Source organism: Mchenga conophoros, linkage group LG15, assembly GCF_057382185.1.
Source record: "Mchenga conophoros isolate Kocher_MC1m ecotype Shallow Benthic linkage group LG15, M_conophoros_male_GT1.1, whole genome shotgun sequence".
Lineage (NCBI taxonomy): Eukaryota > Metazoa > Chordata > Actinopteri > Cichliformes > Cichlidae > Mchenga > Mchenga conophoros.
Window position 1 is genome coordinate 13,522,112 of NC_140540.1, and position 17,808 is coordinate 13,539,919.

Consider the following 17,808-nt stretch of genomic DNA (forward strand, 5'->3'; position numbering starts at 1 on the left):
AAAATGGAGAACCTCTAATTACATGTGATTTTGTGGGGCTAGAGTATTTGATTAGGAAAGATAAGCTGGACTCTGAGTGGGCCCTAATGACTGACTGGCCTACGGGAAATCTGGGTGTGCTTTGTTCATTTGTCTTCTTACTGTAAGTCACAAGTATCTATAAAAGCTGTAATTGTATCCTCATTTTACACAGCCTGCATAAAGATTAAAGAAAAACCCTTTGTTCTCTCTCATGTCTGTTTTCAAACAAAAGTCCATCTTGATGCTAAGAGATATCTGAAAGCACCTCGGGTACACACTGACTCATTCCACCTAGCTACTGGTAAGTATTTTCCAAGAGCCCTGTTTTGGAACTGATCAGTGACTCTTATCTGCTTTTGCAATTTGTCAATAAGAGCCTGTTAACTTGTGTTTTGATAGGGGAGGAGGCTAAAACACATTCTGCATGTCATCATTCCCACCCATTTTTGTCAGCAGTAAAACCTTGAAATGTATCAAAAGATAAAGAAATTTGCCACTCATGTACTTGTCCACAGGTAGAAGTCTTTACCATGCCTCCAAGGCCGACAGCACTCAGAAGGTGTGGAATTTGACAGTAACTCACAGCCTTCTACTGTAGCTCACATTCACATGGAAGCGCTAACAGAAAACCTATGAAGGCTCAGGAGAAGAGTGGGCGATCAATCACAGCTCTCTTCTTTTATCTGGTTTAGCTAAGAGGAAAGCCAGATAAACACTCTCTGCTACGATGTCTCCAAGGTCAATCCCCGTGTGACATTTAAGCCTCACTGGAGATCCACCAGACACCCAGGTGACAGAGGGGGAACAAGATGCACAGGCGGAGAAGAAGAGGCAAGGGCGGATAGGCTGAAAGGCGCAGATCTTAAACGTAAATGTTTAAGTTCAGGAGCTGAGAGGGTGTGTACCTCCCAGAGCTTCTCTCGGGCTTATCAATCACTCTGATATCAGACAGTCATGGAAGGAATGTCAACAGCACTAACCTCTAACCCCACGTGTGAAGGCATTACAGTGGAGCGCTGACCCCCAGGCAGCACTGCTCTAATGGAGATTTTATGGATGGTGTTTCACTTTATAGAGACTCAGAGCCTTACAGGGCGGCTCTGGGAGCCAGATGTGTTATATGGACAAAGTGGGTCAATTACTTGAGAATGAAAGAGCACTGGAATGCTTTTCTCAGGTAAAGGCACTAATATGTCAGTTAAATTTTACTCAAAGCAAAGAAGAATACTCACATAAAACAGCAAGTCGGTCTCCCACAAAACACATTTTCATTCGGCTAATTTGCCTGTTGTGTTCACTGTAACAAATTACCGTAAAAATACAGGAAATGTTTAACAGTAATGTGCCGCTGTTTGTGAATATACAGTCAAGTGGGGGGGAAAAGGTTTTCACAGAATACTGTGCAGTCCTGTGAAAAACTAAGTGCAACATTACTGCTTCCACAGGCAGACCGTGCAGTGCACAAAGAAACTCTAAAACACATCTCAGACTTTACTGGAATCATTTAGTAAGTTAAATGTCAAAGTTTATTATGGTAAAATTAGTTTATTTTTAAAACTATGGCATCTATGACTTTTTTTTTGTAAAGGTTACCAGGCGAAAGCCTCTTCTCAGTAAACACACAAAGTAGAATTTGCAAAGTTGCATCTGACAAGCCATCTGGCCCAATGTTCTTTGAACAGATGAAAGCCCATAATTCACAGTACTTCATTTGGAGAAAACCAAATTTAACATATGAGCGCAAACACCTCATGAAAAATGTCAAGCACGGTGGTGGTGGGGTGATGATTTGGGTTTGTTTTACAGCCAAATGACCCGGGAACCTTGTAGTCACCGCGAACTCCTCTGCATACCCAAAGAGTCAAATGTGAAGCCATCTGTCTGACAACTAAACTCAGCTGAAATTTACCTCTCTTAAGAGAGCCGTACACACATGAATACCCACAAAAATCAATAGACTTAGGTAATCTTTTAAAGAAGAGAGGGCAATGATTCAACCTCAATGATGCAAAATTCTGATCAAGCCATCCAGGAGGTAAATCGTTTCTTTTTCATGACTGTTTTCAGATATTGCAAATACTGACACATTTTATAAAAAATATTAGCAGCAAGCTACACTACATGATTTGTATAATTTATTATAGTTGTAATGGCTGTATCCGATTTTATATCACACTTTGATTGTTGCGAATGATGTCATTTCCACTGTTTGTTTGACCAAGAACAATGTGAACGTCGGAACGGGCCACAGTGACCGAGTGTCCTGCAGCAATTTATGACATCCCTCGAGTGTTCATCTTCAGGGTCGTTGTTAAATTGTTGAATACAGCAGACTCGCCATAACTATGCTGTGGAAGGAAGTTGAGAAATTAAGGAAGCTGATATGTTGTCTGTCATAGTTTAAGAAAAAATGCTTGTAATCTAATGGAATAATTGCCTTTACAACTTGACTTTTTATATACAACAACAAGCAACATTTTTATACATATACACAAGACAATAATAATAAGAACAATAAGGAAGCTCTGAAAAACTATGAAGGTTATGGTGATAGTGATCAAAGTAATGACGTCAGATGTACTCATTACTGTGAGAACAGCTGTGAAGACGGTGTAGATAAGCGGAGACTAGACTGATCAACGACATTCTGGTCTCATTACTCTTCCATTAGTCAAATTTCAGTTTAACCCATAGGGTGCATTAGACTATTTCCTGGGTCAAGACAAAGGAAAGAGTCTAATGTACATTGTTTCTGTGAAAACACCTGTCCCAGTTCAAATCCCTGAACCATAGAAAAGTGACTAATTCGCTTCATACTGACTTAATTGACAGGAGGTGACGAAAAGCGGGGCGTCTTAATACGACTGTAACAGTATTTCCAGATTATTTTTTGTTTCTGCAGATCTTTTTTCAACAACTTCTTCTTCTGGGTTTTGGGTGACAAAGAATAAGAGAACCAAAAAGCAAGTATGGGATTAAAAAAATGTACATTTTAAATTAATTGTTCCAACTCTGTGTGGAAACACTCTTGGGAAAACAAGAAAGAAACAGAGAGACACAGACAGAAAGTGAAGACAGTGAAAGGAATGATAGTGCAAGACGGAGAGTTAGTGCAAGAGAGCGAGATAAAGGGACAAGAAAAAGGCACAGAGAATGAGAGAGAAGAGAGATCAAATGTCAAGTCCACTGTGGTCCATTTTGCCCGGAGACAGCTGCAGCCACAACTGACAAATCCAGAGGGGCCCCCTTCCTCTATAGGCACCGGGAAAGCACCGGGAATTATCAAGCGTCTCAGCTCTCTGCTCCTTAGGGAAGCTTGCTCTCACTCTCTCCCTCCCTGTCTCGCTCTTTAGTTAAAGGAGAAGAGGGTCATGGCCAGTCCCACTTTCAGAGCCTCCACTGATACCCCTGCTCCGCATTAGTTCAGCCAGCTCCCCGGGAATCCTGAAAGAGGGTAAATCCTGAAGATTCAGGGGGCATGGTTCTCTCCCACCCTCCCATGCTTCCTTCTTCTACTTCCATATGTTCTCTCATAATGATTTGTATGCGCGTGTTAAAGGAATGTGGAAGTAAGAGGTGGGGGAAAGTGTGAACAGCTGTGATGAACTGTCGTCTGGGGCATGATAATATACCCATGTCATTAAGGCTGGACATTGCTACAGCTTACATCTGTATGCGCGTTTAGGTAGCTTTTAAAACAAGTAGTTCAAAGGAGGCCACAGCTTGGCGATACCCGCTGCGTCTGTTAAATAAGGAGAATAAAATGAAAGTGAAATTAATACAACCTACTGCCAGAGAGAAAGAAAAAAAAGCAGCGGATATTGGTGTATTAAAAAGGGGTAATCGGGTGTGTGTGCTGGGAGGAGGAAGGGGGAGGGAGGAGCAGTAGCTACAAGGGTGAGAAAGGTAGGAGGTTTTGATGTTTGGAAAAGGAGTGCAGCAGGGGAGCACATCATAATGTATCTATTGAAGTTCAGAGCTCTGTGTTGGATACAGTACATCTGTACCCCATTTCCCTCTTTTCCCCCAGCTGTGCACTCTCACGTGTACAGGAACAATGAGACCCAGGACCATAAATTCCCTCATTCTGTCTCTCGCTCCGCATAAGTCTCCCCTAGCATCCATGTTTTGCGCATTTAATCTCTTCCGCTATCCTTTTCCTTCTCTCTTCCGCACCAACAATGACACTCCTATTTTATCCCTTCCTCTCTTTTTGATTTAATGCAGTTGTTGCAAGCTCTTACTGTTAAATTTAATGTCTGCCTCAGATTGCTGAGTTGGCTGCAGCCACTCCTCTCAGGCACAGCTCTGCAAAAAGCTTGAATTAATTGATTTCCTCTCAGTAAGAGGGGTCACGTCTTCTGCTCTGGTTCCTGACATCCCTTACTCTTCCCTCCCCTCACACTCCCCATCTCCTCACCGCCTGACTCTCAGTGTACCATTCTCCCCCCAGTCCCTAAACCCCTACGACCACTCTGCAATGCAGGAGAATGGAAGTATCAGTTAGCTCCGTCAGGTCCGCTGGGGTCTGTGTGCGCGGTAAATGAAATATGGTAGCTGTCGCATTAGGAAATCCATTGAAGTTAATGAGGGCCGGTGTTCTGTGCGGAGCCACATCTGCTGCTGGTTAGGCGCCAACAGACCCCCATCCAGACATTACTATTGGGACCGTGGTGGAGATCAGAGGGATGGGGGTTGATACAGATGGGGAAACTGGACCTGGGGTATTGAGTGGTATTGGCCAGCGGTTGGCTTGGGATAGTGGCTGAATGGCTGAGAGGCCGTGACCTCCAGGTTACTTGTCTGGGTGGCTGGATTGAGCATCGAGTAATGGATACTACATTGTTATCAGAGTGATCAGCTGGCTAAGCTGTAGCAAAACCACGGAAATAGCCATTCCACACCCAACATACAATGTCAAGCCCCCCACAGGTGTGACTTTCTCAGAGTATATGATATTTCACTGCCTACAATTATATAAGGTGGGTTGTTACATTGAAGGTTAAGCAATAAAACAACTAAACTGTCTTACATTATTGCTTGGCAATGAGCTGTGAAGCAGCTCTCAGTCATTTGTTACTGTGGGATATTACAGGTTAATGGAGCATAATTTTGACATGGTTGCTCACAACAAAAGCTTGAGTCATCCCTTGTTTCTTCACATTTTGCTTCCAAGGAGCCAGACTTTTTAAAATAATTTTTAAGTGGTCTTTAGCTACGGTTTTCCGGGCAATCTGCAGGTCATAGAAGTTTTTCTATGGACAATGAATGGTTTTTCACTCATTTTCAGTCCAGCCCTTGTTCCTGACCATTTCCAAGAAATGTTTTTTTGTTTTTTTAGTTTGTTAAGTTTCTTTATTAAGCTACTAAACACTGACCTGAGCCATTCAAGCTTAAAAGACACCAACTTCATTGGAATGAACCATTGGTATGTCTAGAAAAATTTTATCTAAAATTGTATCTGTAGCTTTGTAGCAGCCTGACAAAAACACATACTTTGTTCGCATTTTTTTAGTTGAATCTGTGAAAAATCTCAAAGATAAGAGTTTGACAGACCTGTTAGCCAAAAACATGTCATATCTCGGTATTGTGTGCCCTTAAAATATCTGAGGAAACGTTAACAAGTGGAGGACAAAAAAAGAACATCTGACACAGGACCTTAATAATGCTGTTCACCCAATTATCATCAGAAATGGTGGCTGTCACAAAGTGATTCTTAAGGAAGGCAAACAGGGAAAAAGATCCAGGTATGCTAAATTACACAAGAACTGGACTGAAAATCAGCAGCCACAGATCTTATAGAGTGATTATAGAGTGAGTAAAACATACCTGGATAGAAAAATACACTATGAGTCATGGACTGGCCTCCCCAGCATTCAGATCTCAGCATTATTAAAGCACTGTAGGATCATCTCAACAAAAAACAGAACAAGTCAGTCTACATCCAAAAAAGAGCTTTAAATCTCCTTCAAGAAACATGCAGAAGTATTCCTGAAGACTACTTGAAGAAATTACAAGAAATGTAGCCATGCTCAGCTGAAGAAAATAAGGCAGTCATAACAAATATTGACTTTCAAGCTTGTTAGAAGACTGCTTTATATACGGTATTTCGATAAATTTTTGTACACGCTTCAATAAAATACCCCACTTATTTTATTTTCATACTTCTTTGTTATTGTTATTGTTTAAAAGATTCTCAAATATGGACTAAACAATGTATTTATCATTCTATTACCCATTTTCCTAGTAAACTATAAAGAAATGTGGGACTTCTTGAGACTTTTGCAGGGACGCTACACAACAATCAAAGTCTTTACCATGAATTTTAGGATTTATCATACAATCACAACGTACAACAGCTGACCTGCACCCTTAGGTGTGTGGCCTAAAAAGAGAGATAATGACAAGCAAACAATAAAGACGAGATAAGTAAACCTAATGTGACAGAGCTGTCCGCTGCTTAAACAGTAGTCACAGAGCTCAAAGAACAGAGTTTTGTCAAGGAGTGACAGACGCGGCAGGGTCAAAAGTTTAATGATAGCGTGTGTGTGAAACATGGTGAATGGGCAGTGTATTGACACGCAGACAAACGGTTCAAAGCTGCCTTGAATGGCCGGTCACAGCTCTTTAAGATCAAACTTTGAGTGCCCGACTGATGGGTTTGGGGTTGCCAGTTCAAACGAGGCCTCGAGACTGTGGAATCTGCTCTTTTCTAGAGGATTTTTTTGTTATCGGGTCAAATATTTGCTAATTAGTTTTACTTTACCTGCTCAAAGATCCAGATGGTAGAGGGTTTACTGTATCAGATCAAAGAGTATTTGGTTTTCGCTCACAGAGTTGACATTTAACCACTCATTCAGTTCTCCAAATAGTTGAATTAAAAAAAATGCAAATATTGCTTCACAGTGTTATGTTTTTTATCATGAGCAGAGATGAAGAGCATGGAGACCTTTGATGTATTTAATATATATTTACTTACGGCATGTTTTTTACTGCAAAAACACCAATCGAAACACTAGAATCAGACTCTACATACATAAATTGTGTTTTATGTATGCAAATTTGTGATTGATTGATAAAACTGACCTGACATCGCCTAAAGAAAATGACTGAATAGTGATTAAAAAGGGGGTGCATAGTTTATCTCTGGCTATAACAATCAGCAGAAGAATGAAGGTGAAGAAATGGTCTCTTAACCCCTTGTCAAATCACAAAATAACCCACCCATCGTCAGCCATAGCAGGGGGTCAGTACATGCACTGAGGTGTCAGCTCATTTGTCAGCTACAGTTCAGTTCGGGGAGCATCTTCCCTGTGCCATCATCCATCTTTGCGGTGAATTCTGTGTGTGTGTCGGTGGTGTGTGTATGTTTCACGCCATTTGTCAATAGTTCAGAGTGCATCTTCATTCATTCATCTTCAGCAAGCATCTTAAGTGTGCATTCTTTGTGTCCATTAGTGCTCGCCGTGCATAATGGATGAATGGGTTGGGGTCTGTCTTATTGCCTCAAACTAAATGTACAACTTTCCACAATAGTGTTAAAACAGCCCTTTGATCCGCGAACATCAATGTACACAAACACTAACTGCTCTAGTTTTATATCGGTGGTACCAGCGATATAAGATTGATTTTGATATATGAAATCCTGTCACTGAAAGGGAGGGAAATCGAAAACTTCGATGCCTCTTGAACACCGGTTCCAAGTTTTCCAAAGCATCAGAGTCGTACGCGTCTATGCTTATCAGTTCCTTTATCGGTGCCTGTGGCTGCTGCGATTGCATACTTATTGCAAATCAGCAATGTCATACACGTGTATCATGGTAGTGAGGACAAAGCATTGCTTCACGAAGAAAGATTATAACAGTGCTAATTGCAATGGCTGTAACACGATTATTTCATATGCATGCTTGAGCTCCACTGTGCAAGATGACATATGTACAAAACTTAACAGCAGAAGGCTCTTTATACATTGAGCTGCCAAATACACGCTCCTACACCTAAAGTCGACTTTTTCTTAGTGTAAAGTCTGTAAAAATGCAGTTAGATCTTAACTTTTATTGCACACTTATACATTTGTTTTATTCAATGGGAAAAATTCCTTTTTTTTTAGAGCTTTTTAGAACTTTGTTGTTGAGAACATTTGTCTTGAGTCTGCTTTAACCTTAGCAAACAGGGTTAGCCATGTTACCTCACAAGACCTTATATAAATCACTTATTTGTTTGTTAACCTTATTGACCCAGGGCCTCGCAGTGTAGAGCTTGGCTGGGTTTTGTTCTAAATCCTTTGGTTCCCTCCCACATACAAAAGACCAGCATTAAAGGGATGCTGAAGAAAGAAAGACTCCGTGTCTGTCTTTTAGTCTGTGTTTTCATGTATAATACATTGGCAATGCATGAGAAATTATAAGGTCCAGAATGTCATAATCTAAAGCAGTGTGGTGCGTCTGGGAATCGGTGATTATGTGCCTCGGCAGCTCTCTCTCTCTCTATTTATATCAACAGCCTTTCAGCTGCTGCTAGATATGAGTGAAAAAAACGGATCTGACTGCTACCCAGTCCTGTGAATCTGTGTTCTGCCTGCATACTTGGCGTTAGATCAAGGTGAATCAGGCATGAGCAAGGGAATGAGCTAAGTAAAGTAAGACTGTGTTGGTGTGTGTGTGTACACTCTCAGCCCTCATTAGTAAACGCCAGCCTTGCGTTCACAGTATGAACACACCATTTCTCCCCTTCCCCTTGCTCTCGGCCCCCTTTAAACTAAATGAGGTTAATAAACTCAAGACTTTACTACCATCACCAACGCCATCCCTCCACCACCTCCTAACTCCTTCTTCCTTCATCTCTACCTCCACCTCTCCCTGCACTCCTGAGCCAGCACTCCTCCACCTCCCTTTTTCCTCCTAAGCCTCCCTCCCTCTTTTATCTCAGCTGAAATGCTTTCTTCCTCTTTTCCTCACCTCTTTTTATTGTCATTGTTGCGAAGCAAAAGCTCTGGGATTTCCTCCCTCTTTTTCCCAGGACAGAGCTGCAATTACAGCTCAGGAGAGAAGAAGACCAGCTGTGCAGGGGGACCGAACTGAGAGCTGCATACAGGTGTAGCAAGAAGACAAAGGGCGCCTCCCAGAGGGAAGGAAGTCAAACTGCTAATATTTCCGCCCCAGTAATTTTTCCTCACTTCAAAGCAGAAGCACGCTTTGAGTCAGCGCTCATGACTGTTTTAAAAAAGTACAAGGGCAGGGTTATCATGACCAGAGAGGAAGAAAACTCGTCATGAGGAATATTATTCTGTTATGACCTGGTTCGCGTCCCCAGCAATAAACCACAAGTGAGTACAAGCTAGCTTTGGCAAGAACAAACAGTAATACCAACAAAATGTAAAGAATGCACCAAAGAGCCTTGGGCGCTCCTTCCTCGGACTGCATGTTGACAGTGACATCCTAAAAGCAGAAAACACTCAAGATATTGCTGAAAAGGGCACACAACCAACCAAGGTCAAACTCAAGACAGCTGCGTCCTGCGTGCATAGACAGGAATGCTGTTCAGGTTGGCAAAAATATCATATGTCAATTCATAAGTGAGTGAATGGCTGTGAAGCATGTATTGTTCATGCTGCTGTTTGAGTTGTTTTCCCTTTCATCTTTATGTTTCTATCCTCAGGACATAAAATCAATGAAGTACAAGTTATACTCCCCGCTTTATTTTCCTGATTTATCATGCCTTCAAAATATTTCGAGTCATGCCAAAAATTATTAGTGTTTTTAAAGAAATGTGTGATTATTTGATATCTGGGGTTGTCTCCAAACAAAAGGTTTAAGTGTTATTTTCAGCTCAGTTCTGGCCACGGTGTTCCTCATATGACTGAGGGGGACTTTAGTCTGCGGTGTGAAGCTGGAAAACTTTCCTCAGTTTTACTGTTGTGGCCCGGAATGAACCAATAGTACGTTTCTTGTGACTCTCATTATTAATCACGACTTCAAGCCGTCACTAGCATTCCAGGACAATATGATCCTTTTGAAGAAATCTTGAGATGTGTTCACGTATGTCCTTAATTTTTTTCCCGGAAAAACCTTAAGCACATACTAAGTATAAAAAATAGCTAGATGTTGGGAGTGTAACTATTGACATTTGCAGAGTGGTCCTCAATAAAGTATTTTCAGCAGCCACTTTGTTAGATAGATCTTTTTAGCAGCACGTTGGACCCTTTCTGCCTTCTGAGCTGCCGTAATTCTTTGTGTCACAGATTCAACAAGCTGCTGGAAACATTCCTCAGGGATCTTGGTTTATGTTGACGTGATAGCATCACACAGTTGCAGCAGATTTGATGGCTTCAGGAATCTTCCAGTCCAACAAAATCTCAAAGCTGCTCTATTGGATTCATATCTGTTGACTATATTCAAGAAACCACTTTGAGATGATTTGAGCAAGTTACCCTGTTAGAAGCAGCCATCAGATGATGGGTAAACTAAAAGGATGGACATGGTCAACAACAACACTCGAGTAGGATGTGGCCTAGTAACAAAGCTCACTAGGAGCCCAAATATCCCCCGCACCGTTTCACCAAGAGTACCTGCTCATATGTTTTTCCAACCTTCTATTGTCCAGTTTTGGTGATCCTGTGTGAACTGCAGCCTTTTTAGTTTCCTGTTCTTAGGCAAATCCAATTTCTGATGCTTTGGTCTTCGGATGCTTTAGCCCATCTGCTTCAAGGCTCAACGTGTTGTGCACTTGAAGCTTTTCTTCATGCCCTAGTTGGAATGAGTAGTTATTTTAGTTACTGTTGCCTTCCTATCAGTTTGAAGCAGTCCAGCCATTTTCCTGTGACCTCTGGCATCAGTGATGCATTTATGCCCTGAGAACTGTTGCTCACGGGATATTTTCTGTTTCAGACCATCCTCTGTAAACCCTAGAGATAATTGTGTGGGAAAATCCCAGGAGATCACAATACACCACAATCAAAGTTTACTTTGAATTTCCTTTCTTTCCCATTCTGTTTGAACTACTCATACTCAGTTTGAACCTCAACATGTTTACATGCCTAAATGCATTGTTAATACTTAATCAGTCATTGCCAGCACAGACAATATTTGTATTAGTGGGATCCAGTCAAAAAGAAAAACGTAATCCCCCGAGATGAGAAATTTTTATACATTTGCCATCTGACAAGTAGTTCCGATGAAACTGATTGGCCACTGAAATTTCTGATTCCATTCTCCTCCTGCGCTGTATCATCATCCTTCTCCTGGCATTAAATGAATAATCCTAAAACTACTGTCCAACACGTTCCATTTGATGGACGCTTTTATCCAAACACTTGTGGGATGAGATACTTGGCCCCAACTGGAAGTGAACCCTTGACCCCAGTAGCACTGCCAGATCCACTCCACACAGGATCACACTATTAAAAAGACTTTGATATGTGCCTGTTCAACTTCAGCTATCAGCTGCTTGCAATGTAATGTTTCCTAACAGCTGTCACACTGTCAGATTGTCTGTGTGTGTGTGTGTGTGCGTAACAAAGAGAGTGATGGCAGCAAGAGCACATGTGTGTCCCGTGGGACAGTCGGAGAGGAGCAGACGGTTGTGTCGTTTCACTGGAAACATATGGTGAAACTCAAGTGTGTAATTTACCTAGGACTATGGGTGGCCCCAAGGAGCACATACACACATGTGTAAGCACACATGCACACAGTGAGAGGGTGTAATTTACCTGGGGCCTATGGGTGGCCCAGTATCCCATTGCACTTGTCATACACACAGACAGCTCAAACACAGTTCACACACGCTGACAGAGATAGAGAGACTGAAACTAATTTCCCCAGGCCTGCAGACAGGAGAATAAGAAATCACACGATGACAGAGATGTTAAGAGATCAGCACTCTGATCCAGTAGAGTGAGACTGTGCTATATTGGCCCAGTGGAAGACATTACCTCAAAATCTCAATCTGTGGGAGTTGCTGCACACCCTCACATCCTCTCCAATTCATCAACCTGCCTGCTTTTCAAGAGCTATCCCACCTTAGAGAGAAAAAGAGATGAAGGTCATGGGAGTACCAGGGAAAGGGAGGAAGACAGATTAGAAGAGCATGTCCCTCCCTGCATTCCTATAGTGTGGTGTGTGGCACTGTAACTATCATCAGGCCTCCATCCTTTGCAGTTGGATGTTATTGAGGGGGTGAGGTTATGTCTCCACAAACCCTTATGCCACACCTCGATTTCACAGCAACCGTGAATGGAGTGTATCTAGTTTCAGCATGAGGATTGACAGACAGGTTGCCCCAGACATTTACAGTTGGCACTGTTTAGAGCGTCTGTCTGTTAGGGAGGGCTGGTATGATAGCCTGTCTGCAAGTTACTGTATGTGTCTGTGTGTGTGAGCAAGACACAGAGACAGAAAAAAACCTGGTGTTTGATCTTCTTTCCCAGCCAAAGGGCTTCAACTGCACTCCAGGTGCAGCAGTCAACCTGAGGGCAGGGGAGGCACATACAGTTTAAATCACACACACATACGCACACCGGCAACGTTTCCCTACAGCAGTAACACGGACTGTGTAACTTTGTGGTTTACCAGTTCAGTGGTGTCGCCGTGGAATGCTCCTAAAGACTCGGTAATATGCTGCAACGTAAACATTTCTGTTGCCGCCTCCACATGGGAACTTCAGCCTCAAAGAGAAATACCGAAAAAGGTGAAAGGGCCTGCAGGTTCAGTAGGTAGCATAATGACGACACGCAGGACAGGCTCTCAGTCAACTGTATACAGAAGCACATGGAGTTGGCTTTCTTTGCTGCAGGTCACATCTAATTAGGCAGAGAATAAATTAGCCGGAGTAAACACAGTGTGTATAACACTGCACCGATGTGGAAACCTATTTGTTCAACAGGTGCAGAAGATTTGGCAATTCGACTAAAACAATTACAAACCATTAACTTTAGCAGATACACTGTGAATTGCTGTATATCACAGTTAAAGGCTTTCTTCCACTCCATGACCCTAAATGTAACACGAGTCCTCACTCCCTTTATTCCGCTCTATCTCCACACAGGGAATCTGTGTGGTCCATAATGAGCTCAGCAAACATCTGCTACTCCTGTATTAGAGACCATTTTCTCCACATCTCATCCTGTAATATGGAGAAATTAGAGTGCAGGGACTCATTGAGCATGTTTATACACACAGACACACACACACACACACACACGCGCACACACACACTCACAGTGAGCAGACATAACATAAGGAGTCCAAGAGTTTTTATACTACCCAACTGACGCTCTAACATACCATCTCAACACCACAATTTTCCATCCACAACAGTAAAACACTACCGGGTGTCTTTGGTGTGTGTGCTCCTTCAATACCAAGGTTCTGAGTTACGGCTGCCAGGTTTAGCCCATAAACCCCTTAGAACATGAACGGATGGAAAAATCGACCCAAAAAAAAAACATCTCAGTTAACCTGCTTGTTTGGAATGGTCCTGTCATCATTAGTTTAAATAAAACATTATTTGTTTATTTAGCACGGCAGTGGTTTCTCCTCAAAACAGTGCGGGAGTTATGTAACTGCTACGGGAGGCGACTTGAGTAGAGAAACACCGCCACCTGGTGTCACAACTCCAAACAAAGAACACAGACCATAACAAGGCAATGAAATTCAGTTGTAATGCTTTGCAGGATTAATTAGCTTTATTACAGACGATACTTCATCGCATACTGTGAATGTCACAGCTAAAATTAGTGACACTGGAAGAACTCCTCAGCAGACTGATACGCAGACATGAAGAAGACAATGCTTTTACAAATAGAACATCAATATCCATTTTCACTTCTTGTTACATAAAGAGGTGTGGCTGTTGTAAACCACTTGGAATAAGACTTGATTTGCTCCACATCCATGACCGCCTCATCTTCCAATTTTGAAAAGTCTGCACTGATGGTAATAAGAAAAAAAGTTGTTTGTTTCACTTGCTCATCTCCTGCTGGACTTCTTTGATGATTTGCTCCTCCAGTTTGGATGTGTCGTACTCTTTTAGCATGTCATACTCCAGCCACGGCTGTGCCCACTTCTGGGCATGCTCCATCTGTTCTGGGGTCAGGGAGAGGTCGAAGCGGATGCCCTGGATGTTGAACTTAGGCCGTTCCCAGCGTTTAGACCATGGCTTTGGACGCATCCTTACCTTGATCTGGAGGACAGATAAAAACAAGTAATTGTTTTTGGTTCAAAAGGCTGCAGTTTTATTCTTGCATCTTAGGTCTGTTAAATAAATAGACTGAACTGGACTGGGCTCAACACTTATCAAATCCCACACATTTGGCCTATTTATTTCAGCACTGCTACAAATAAGACCTGTAGTAATATCAGTAATAATAAATAAAGGTTCATCAAAAATATTTAAAAAAAACATTTGAGTGTATTAGATGAGTTTGCTTTGGAGAAGCCCAACTTGATCCAGTTGTTTCAGTTCACCTTTAAGTTCTCTCACCTTGTTGACAGGCACCTCTCCAGTAGGTGAGAAAGGCACCGGCTTCATTTCAGGGTCCACAGTGCTGTACTCGGGCAGAGCGTCTCTCAGGTACATCAGATTATCGTCTAGTCTTTTCTCCAGCTTCAGCACCTCAATCTTCTGAATACGAGGGTTGTACAGCTCATAGCAGATCTCCACACCTAGGTCAAAAACACAGGCGTACATTATTAAAACATGGGTTATCCCTGATCACCTGGCTGGTGATCTGCAACACCTTTTTTATAGATTTACAACCCAAAGAATAAAGCAAAAACCATCCTAGGCACTCCAAATAAAACCCTTAACATCTTCAGCTCATCCTCTTAACTTTTTATTAGTATCTCAAATCACAGCAGGTCTCAATATCTATCTTGTAAAGCTTCCTTTTAAGTCTCACTGCTAAAAAGTGAGACTAAAAAGGAACTCATATCCACCCTGTTTGCACTCTCTTCTTCTTGTTTGGCTGTTTGACCCTAGGTATCTAAACTCATCTATCCTCACTATCTCTCTACCTCACCTTTCCACCAGTCTCCCTCTCATTCACATGCGTATTTTGTCTTGATTCTACAGATTTTCATTCCTCTTCTCTTCCACCTGCTCCTTACTCTTACTACAAATCATAATGCCGTCTGCGAACAACACAGTTCACAGAGATTCCTGCCTAATCTCATCTCTCAACAATCCGTGATATAATCCCAGAACGCTGCTGTCTTCCTGTCCTTGTGCATGTCCTGGACCATGCTCACATATTTCTCTGCTGCTCCTAATTTCCTCATGCAGTACCCCTGATCCTCTGCATTCAGAAGACATTTCTTACAAAACAAACAAACCTCACCTTGGTTATTAATGATGTTCCTCAGGACAAATGTGGCTCCCAGCCCTTTTCCTCCTCTCTGGATGCAGATGCCAACGAAGCGGTTGCTTTTCCCACTGGCATTTGGATCAGCCATAATCACAGCTAGAATACTCCCTGAAACCAACAAAACTGTTATAAATCTCTACATTCAGGTCAAAATATTCAAATGTCTCAACATGCAGTGGTACTACACCTGACAGTTTAGGTTCTTACCAACATAAAATTCAGGAATGTTGAGCACTTTTCTTCTGCGAATCATGTCTTTCCTCTCAATAGAAAACTTTAAAGGATCTGTTCTCTGTCTAGGAGGGATAAACTCTGGGCTCAAGAACCTAAGGAAAGAGGAGCAGGGGGGGACATGTTACAAAAAAAAGTCTTATTTACGCCCTCATACACACTTTACACAATGTCACTGAAATTTTGCGGTGTCTGCTCTGCAAATGAGCCTCATACTTTCGGAGAGATGCCACAGTCTGTGTCTTGTCTACAATGACAGGTTTCGATGGAGGGACGAATTTCGGCGATTCGCTGTCATTCCCAGCAACACGAAGACACGGAGATGTAGACAGAAACCCTGAAATCGAGAAGAAACTAAGACCGTCTTGTTTCTCATCAGTTAGTTGTAAACATAAGGGTTACGCATGTTATTTTTTTTGGAGAGGTTGTTTCTAGCGTTAGCTCCGTTAGCTCAGAGTGGACACAAGTACGGCGCGTCCAACGACATGTCAGGAAAATACACAGTTATATAATAATACAGAAGATTTAAAAAAGTAAATCCATTTACTTACGCTCATTTTGGAGCTGCAAGTTTCGCAGTAACCTCAGTGAGATTATAAATCTGTCCAGCCTTTTAGTGCAGGCTGCCATAATTGACCTTCTGTTGTCGCGTGTGAGACTGTACGGAAGCCGTGTGGGTCAAACGTACTTGAAACGCGAATTCTCCAAGCTGTAATGCGGCAAGTTGCCCACAAGATGGTGAAACTCTTCCTTCATTTGATATCGGTTGGTCCTGACGTGCAATAATAATAATAATAATAATAATAATAATAATAATAATAAAATAATAATAATAATATGTGCTGAGATGGTGACGACATTATTAAGGCGCTAAGTGCTTCACGTGCTGACAGTTAGCTTTCTAGCTATTTCAGTTTTTGCTTAAGTAAAACTTTAGCAATAGCAAAATGTGTCCAAAATAGCATGGCACAGGGCACACCGTACTGATAAAAATCCCACCTCAATTATTTTATATAGAAGAGCAGTGGTTAAAAATAATAAGAATTAAGTCAGAAGTATGTAGCATTTGTATGGTCTTTCTCATTATGTTGGAGCTTCTTGTTACAGGTATAACCTATAGGCTGTCGCTATAGTCTGTTATTACTCTGTTTTAAATCGTATTTTATCAGATTGGTCGTTGTAGCTGTCAGATTACGAAAGTAGACGAAAGTAGATATAAAGTGGAAAATAGATATAATATACATAAGTAACATAGACACCTCTGTCAATTAGGACTCAAACATTGCACATTTAAGAAGAAGGAAAAAGACTTCCTAAGCTAACTCTGGCTCTTTGAGACCATGCAGGGGAGCGTCAATCCCGCAGGTGGTGGCCATCCTCCACAACACGCAGTTGGAAGTGTAGTCAGAGAGCTGTGTACGGCTCCAGTCTTGAGTAATCCCAGTCTCAGTCTCACAGCGGTGTGGTGGGAGGCTGAGGAGAAGGCTAGAGACATGGACGCGCACATCTCCTGAATTCATCTCACAGTCTGAACCTCGATGTTTCCGCTGCTGCTGATGCTGCTGGACTTTCTAATGATTCGGAGACAATTTAAAAACGCGAGGCTTCAAGGATGTTCTTCTCAGATGGGACTCTCTCAGCCGTCAGTTTTACGCTCCTCTTGGGAATAACGTGTCTGACCGTACTCTGCGATCTCACCGTGGGCTCTCCAGACCTTTCAGGTTGTGATTTTGTTATTTGTTTTGCAATACACACGAAATACAATCTTGTTTTCTAGACTTTACAAAGCGGCACGTTCTTTTCTTAGAACTTGCTTTTATACTGCGTGACTGCACTTGCGCTCATTTGAAACTTGAGCGTGTTGTGTGCAGAGTTTATTTTTGCCCCCTTGGGAAATGAAACACATCACGAATAACTGCTGAGCACGACTGCCACTATAACTGATTTCAGTGCTGTTTCGCATCAAATTCTCCTCTCGGGACGGCCCGTGCCTGTGGCGTGCTGCAGCATGCACACTCAAATGTTTGCGCAAACCCACTATAGGGCACGACTTAAACATGCGGAAAACACCCTTATGCTTATCTTTAAGGCCTATTCTGACACAGTTTGACCCACATAAGGCACTTCAAACAGGTTCTCTTTTACTAAACCGATCCGACTGTATGGATTAGTCTGGAGGCTGGTTTATCAGCACA

At 42.1% G+C, this 17,808-nt stretch overlaps 2 protein-coding genes across 2 annotated transcripts in view; one reads left to right on the forward strand and one right to left on the reverse strand.

Moving 5' to 3' along the window:
- Positions 1 to 13,674: 13,674 nt before the first annotated feature.
- Positions 13,675 to 16,320, reverse strand: mrpl19 (mitochondrial ribosomal protein L19). Its single transcript, XM_085246755.1, has 6 exons — positions 16,165 to 16,320; positions 15,830 to 15,950; positions 15,590 to 15,708; positions 15,356 to 15,490; positions 14,500 to 14,681; positions 13,675 to 14,199 (listed from the first exon to the last, which is right to left on the reverse strand). Exons 1-6 carry the CDS (start codon positions 16,241 to 16,243, stop codon positions 13,978 to 13,980), a joined length of 858 nt encoding a protein of 285 aa, XP_085102881.1. The 5' UTR covers positions 16,244 to 16,320; the 3' UTR covers positions 13,675 to 13,977.
- Positions 16,321 to 16,944: 624 nt separating this feature from the next.
- eva1aa (eva-1 homolog A, regulator of programmed cell death a) overlaps positions 16,945 to 17,808 on the forward strand; it is a 72,932-nt gene continuing 72,068 nt past the window's right edge. The window contains exon 1 of the mRNA XM_085247455.1: positions 16,945 to 17,334. Coding sequence (XP_085103581.1) covers positions 17,226 to 17,334 — 109 coding nt within the window. The 5' untranslated portion in view covers positions 16,945 to 17,225. The remainder of the gene's footprint in view (positions 17,335 to 17,808) is intronic.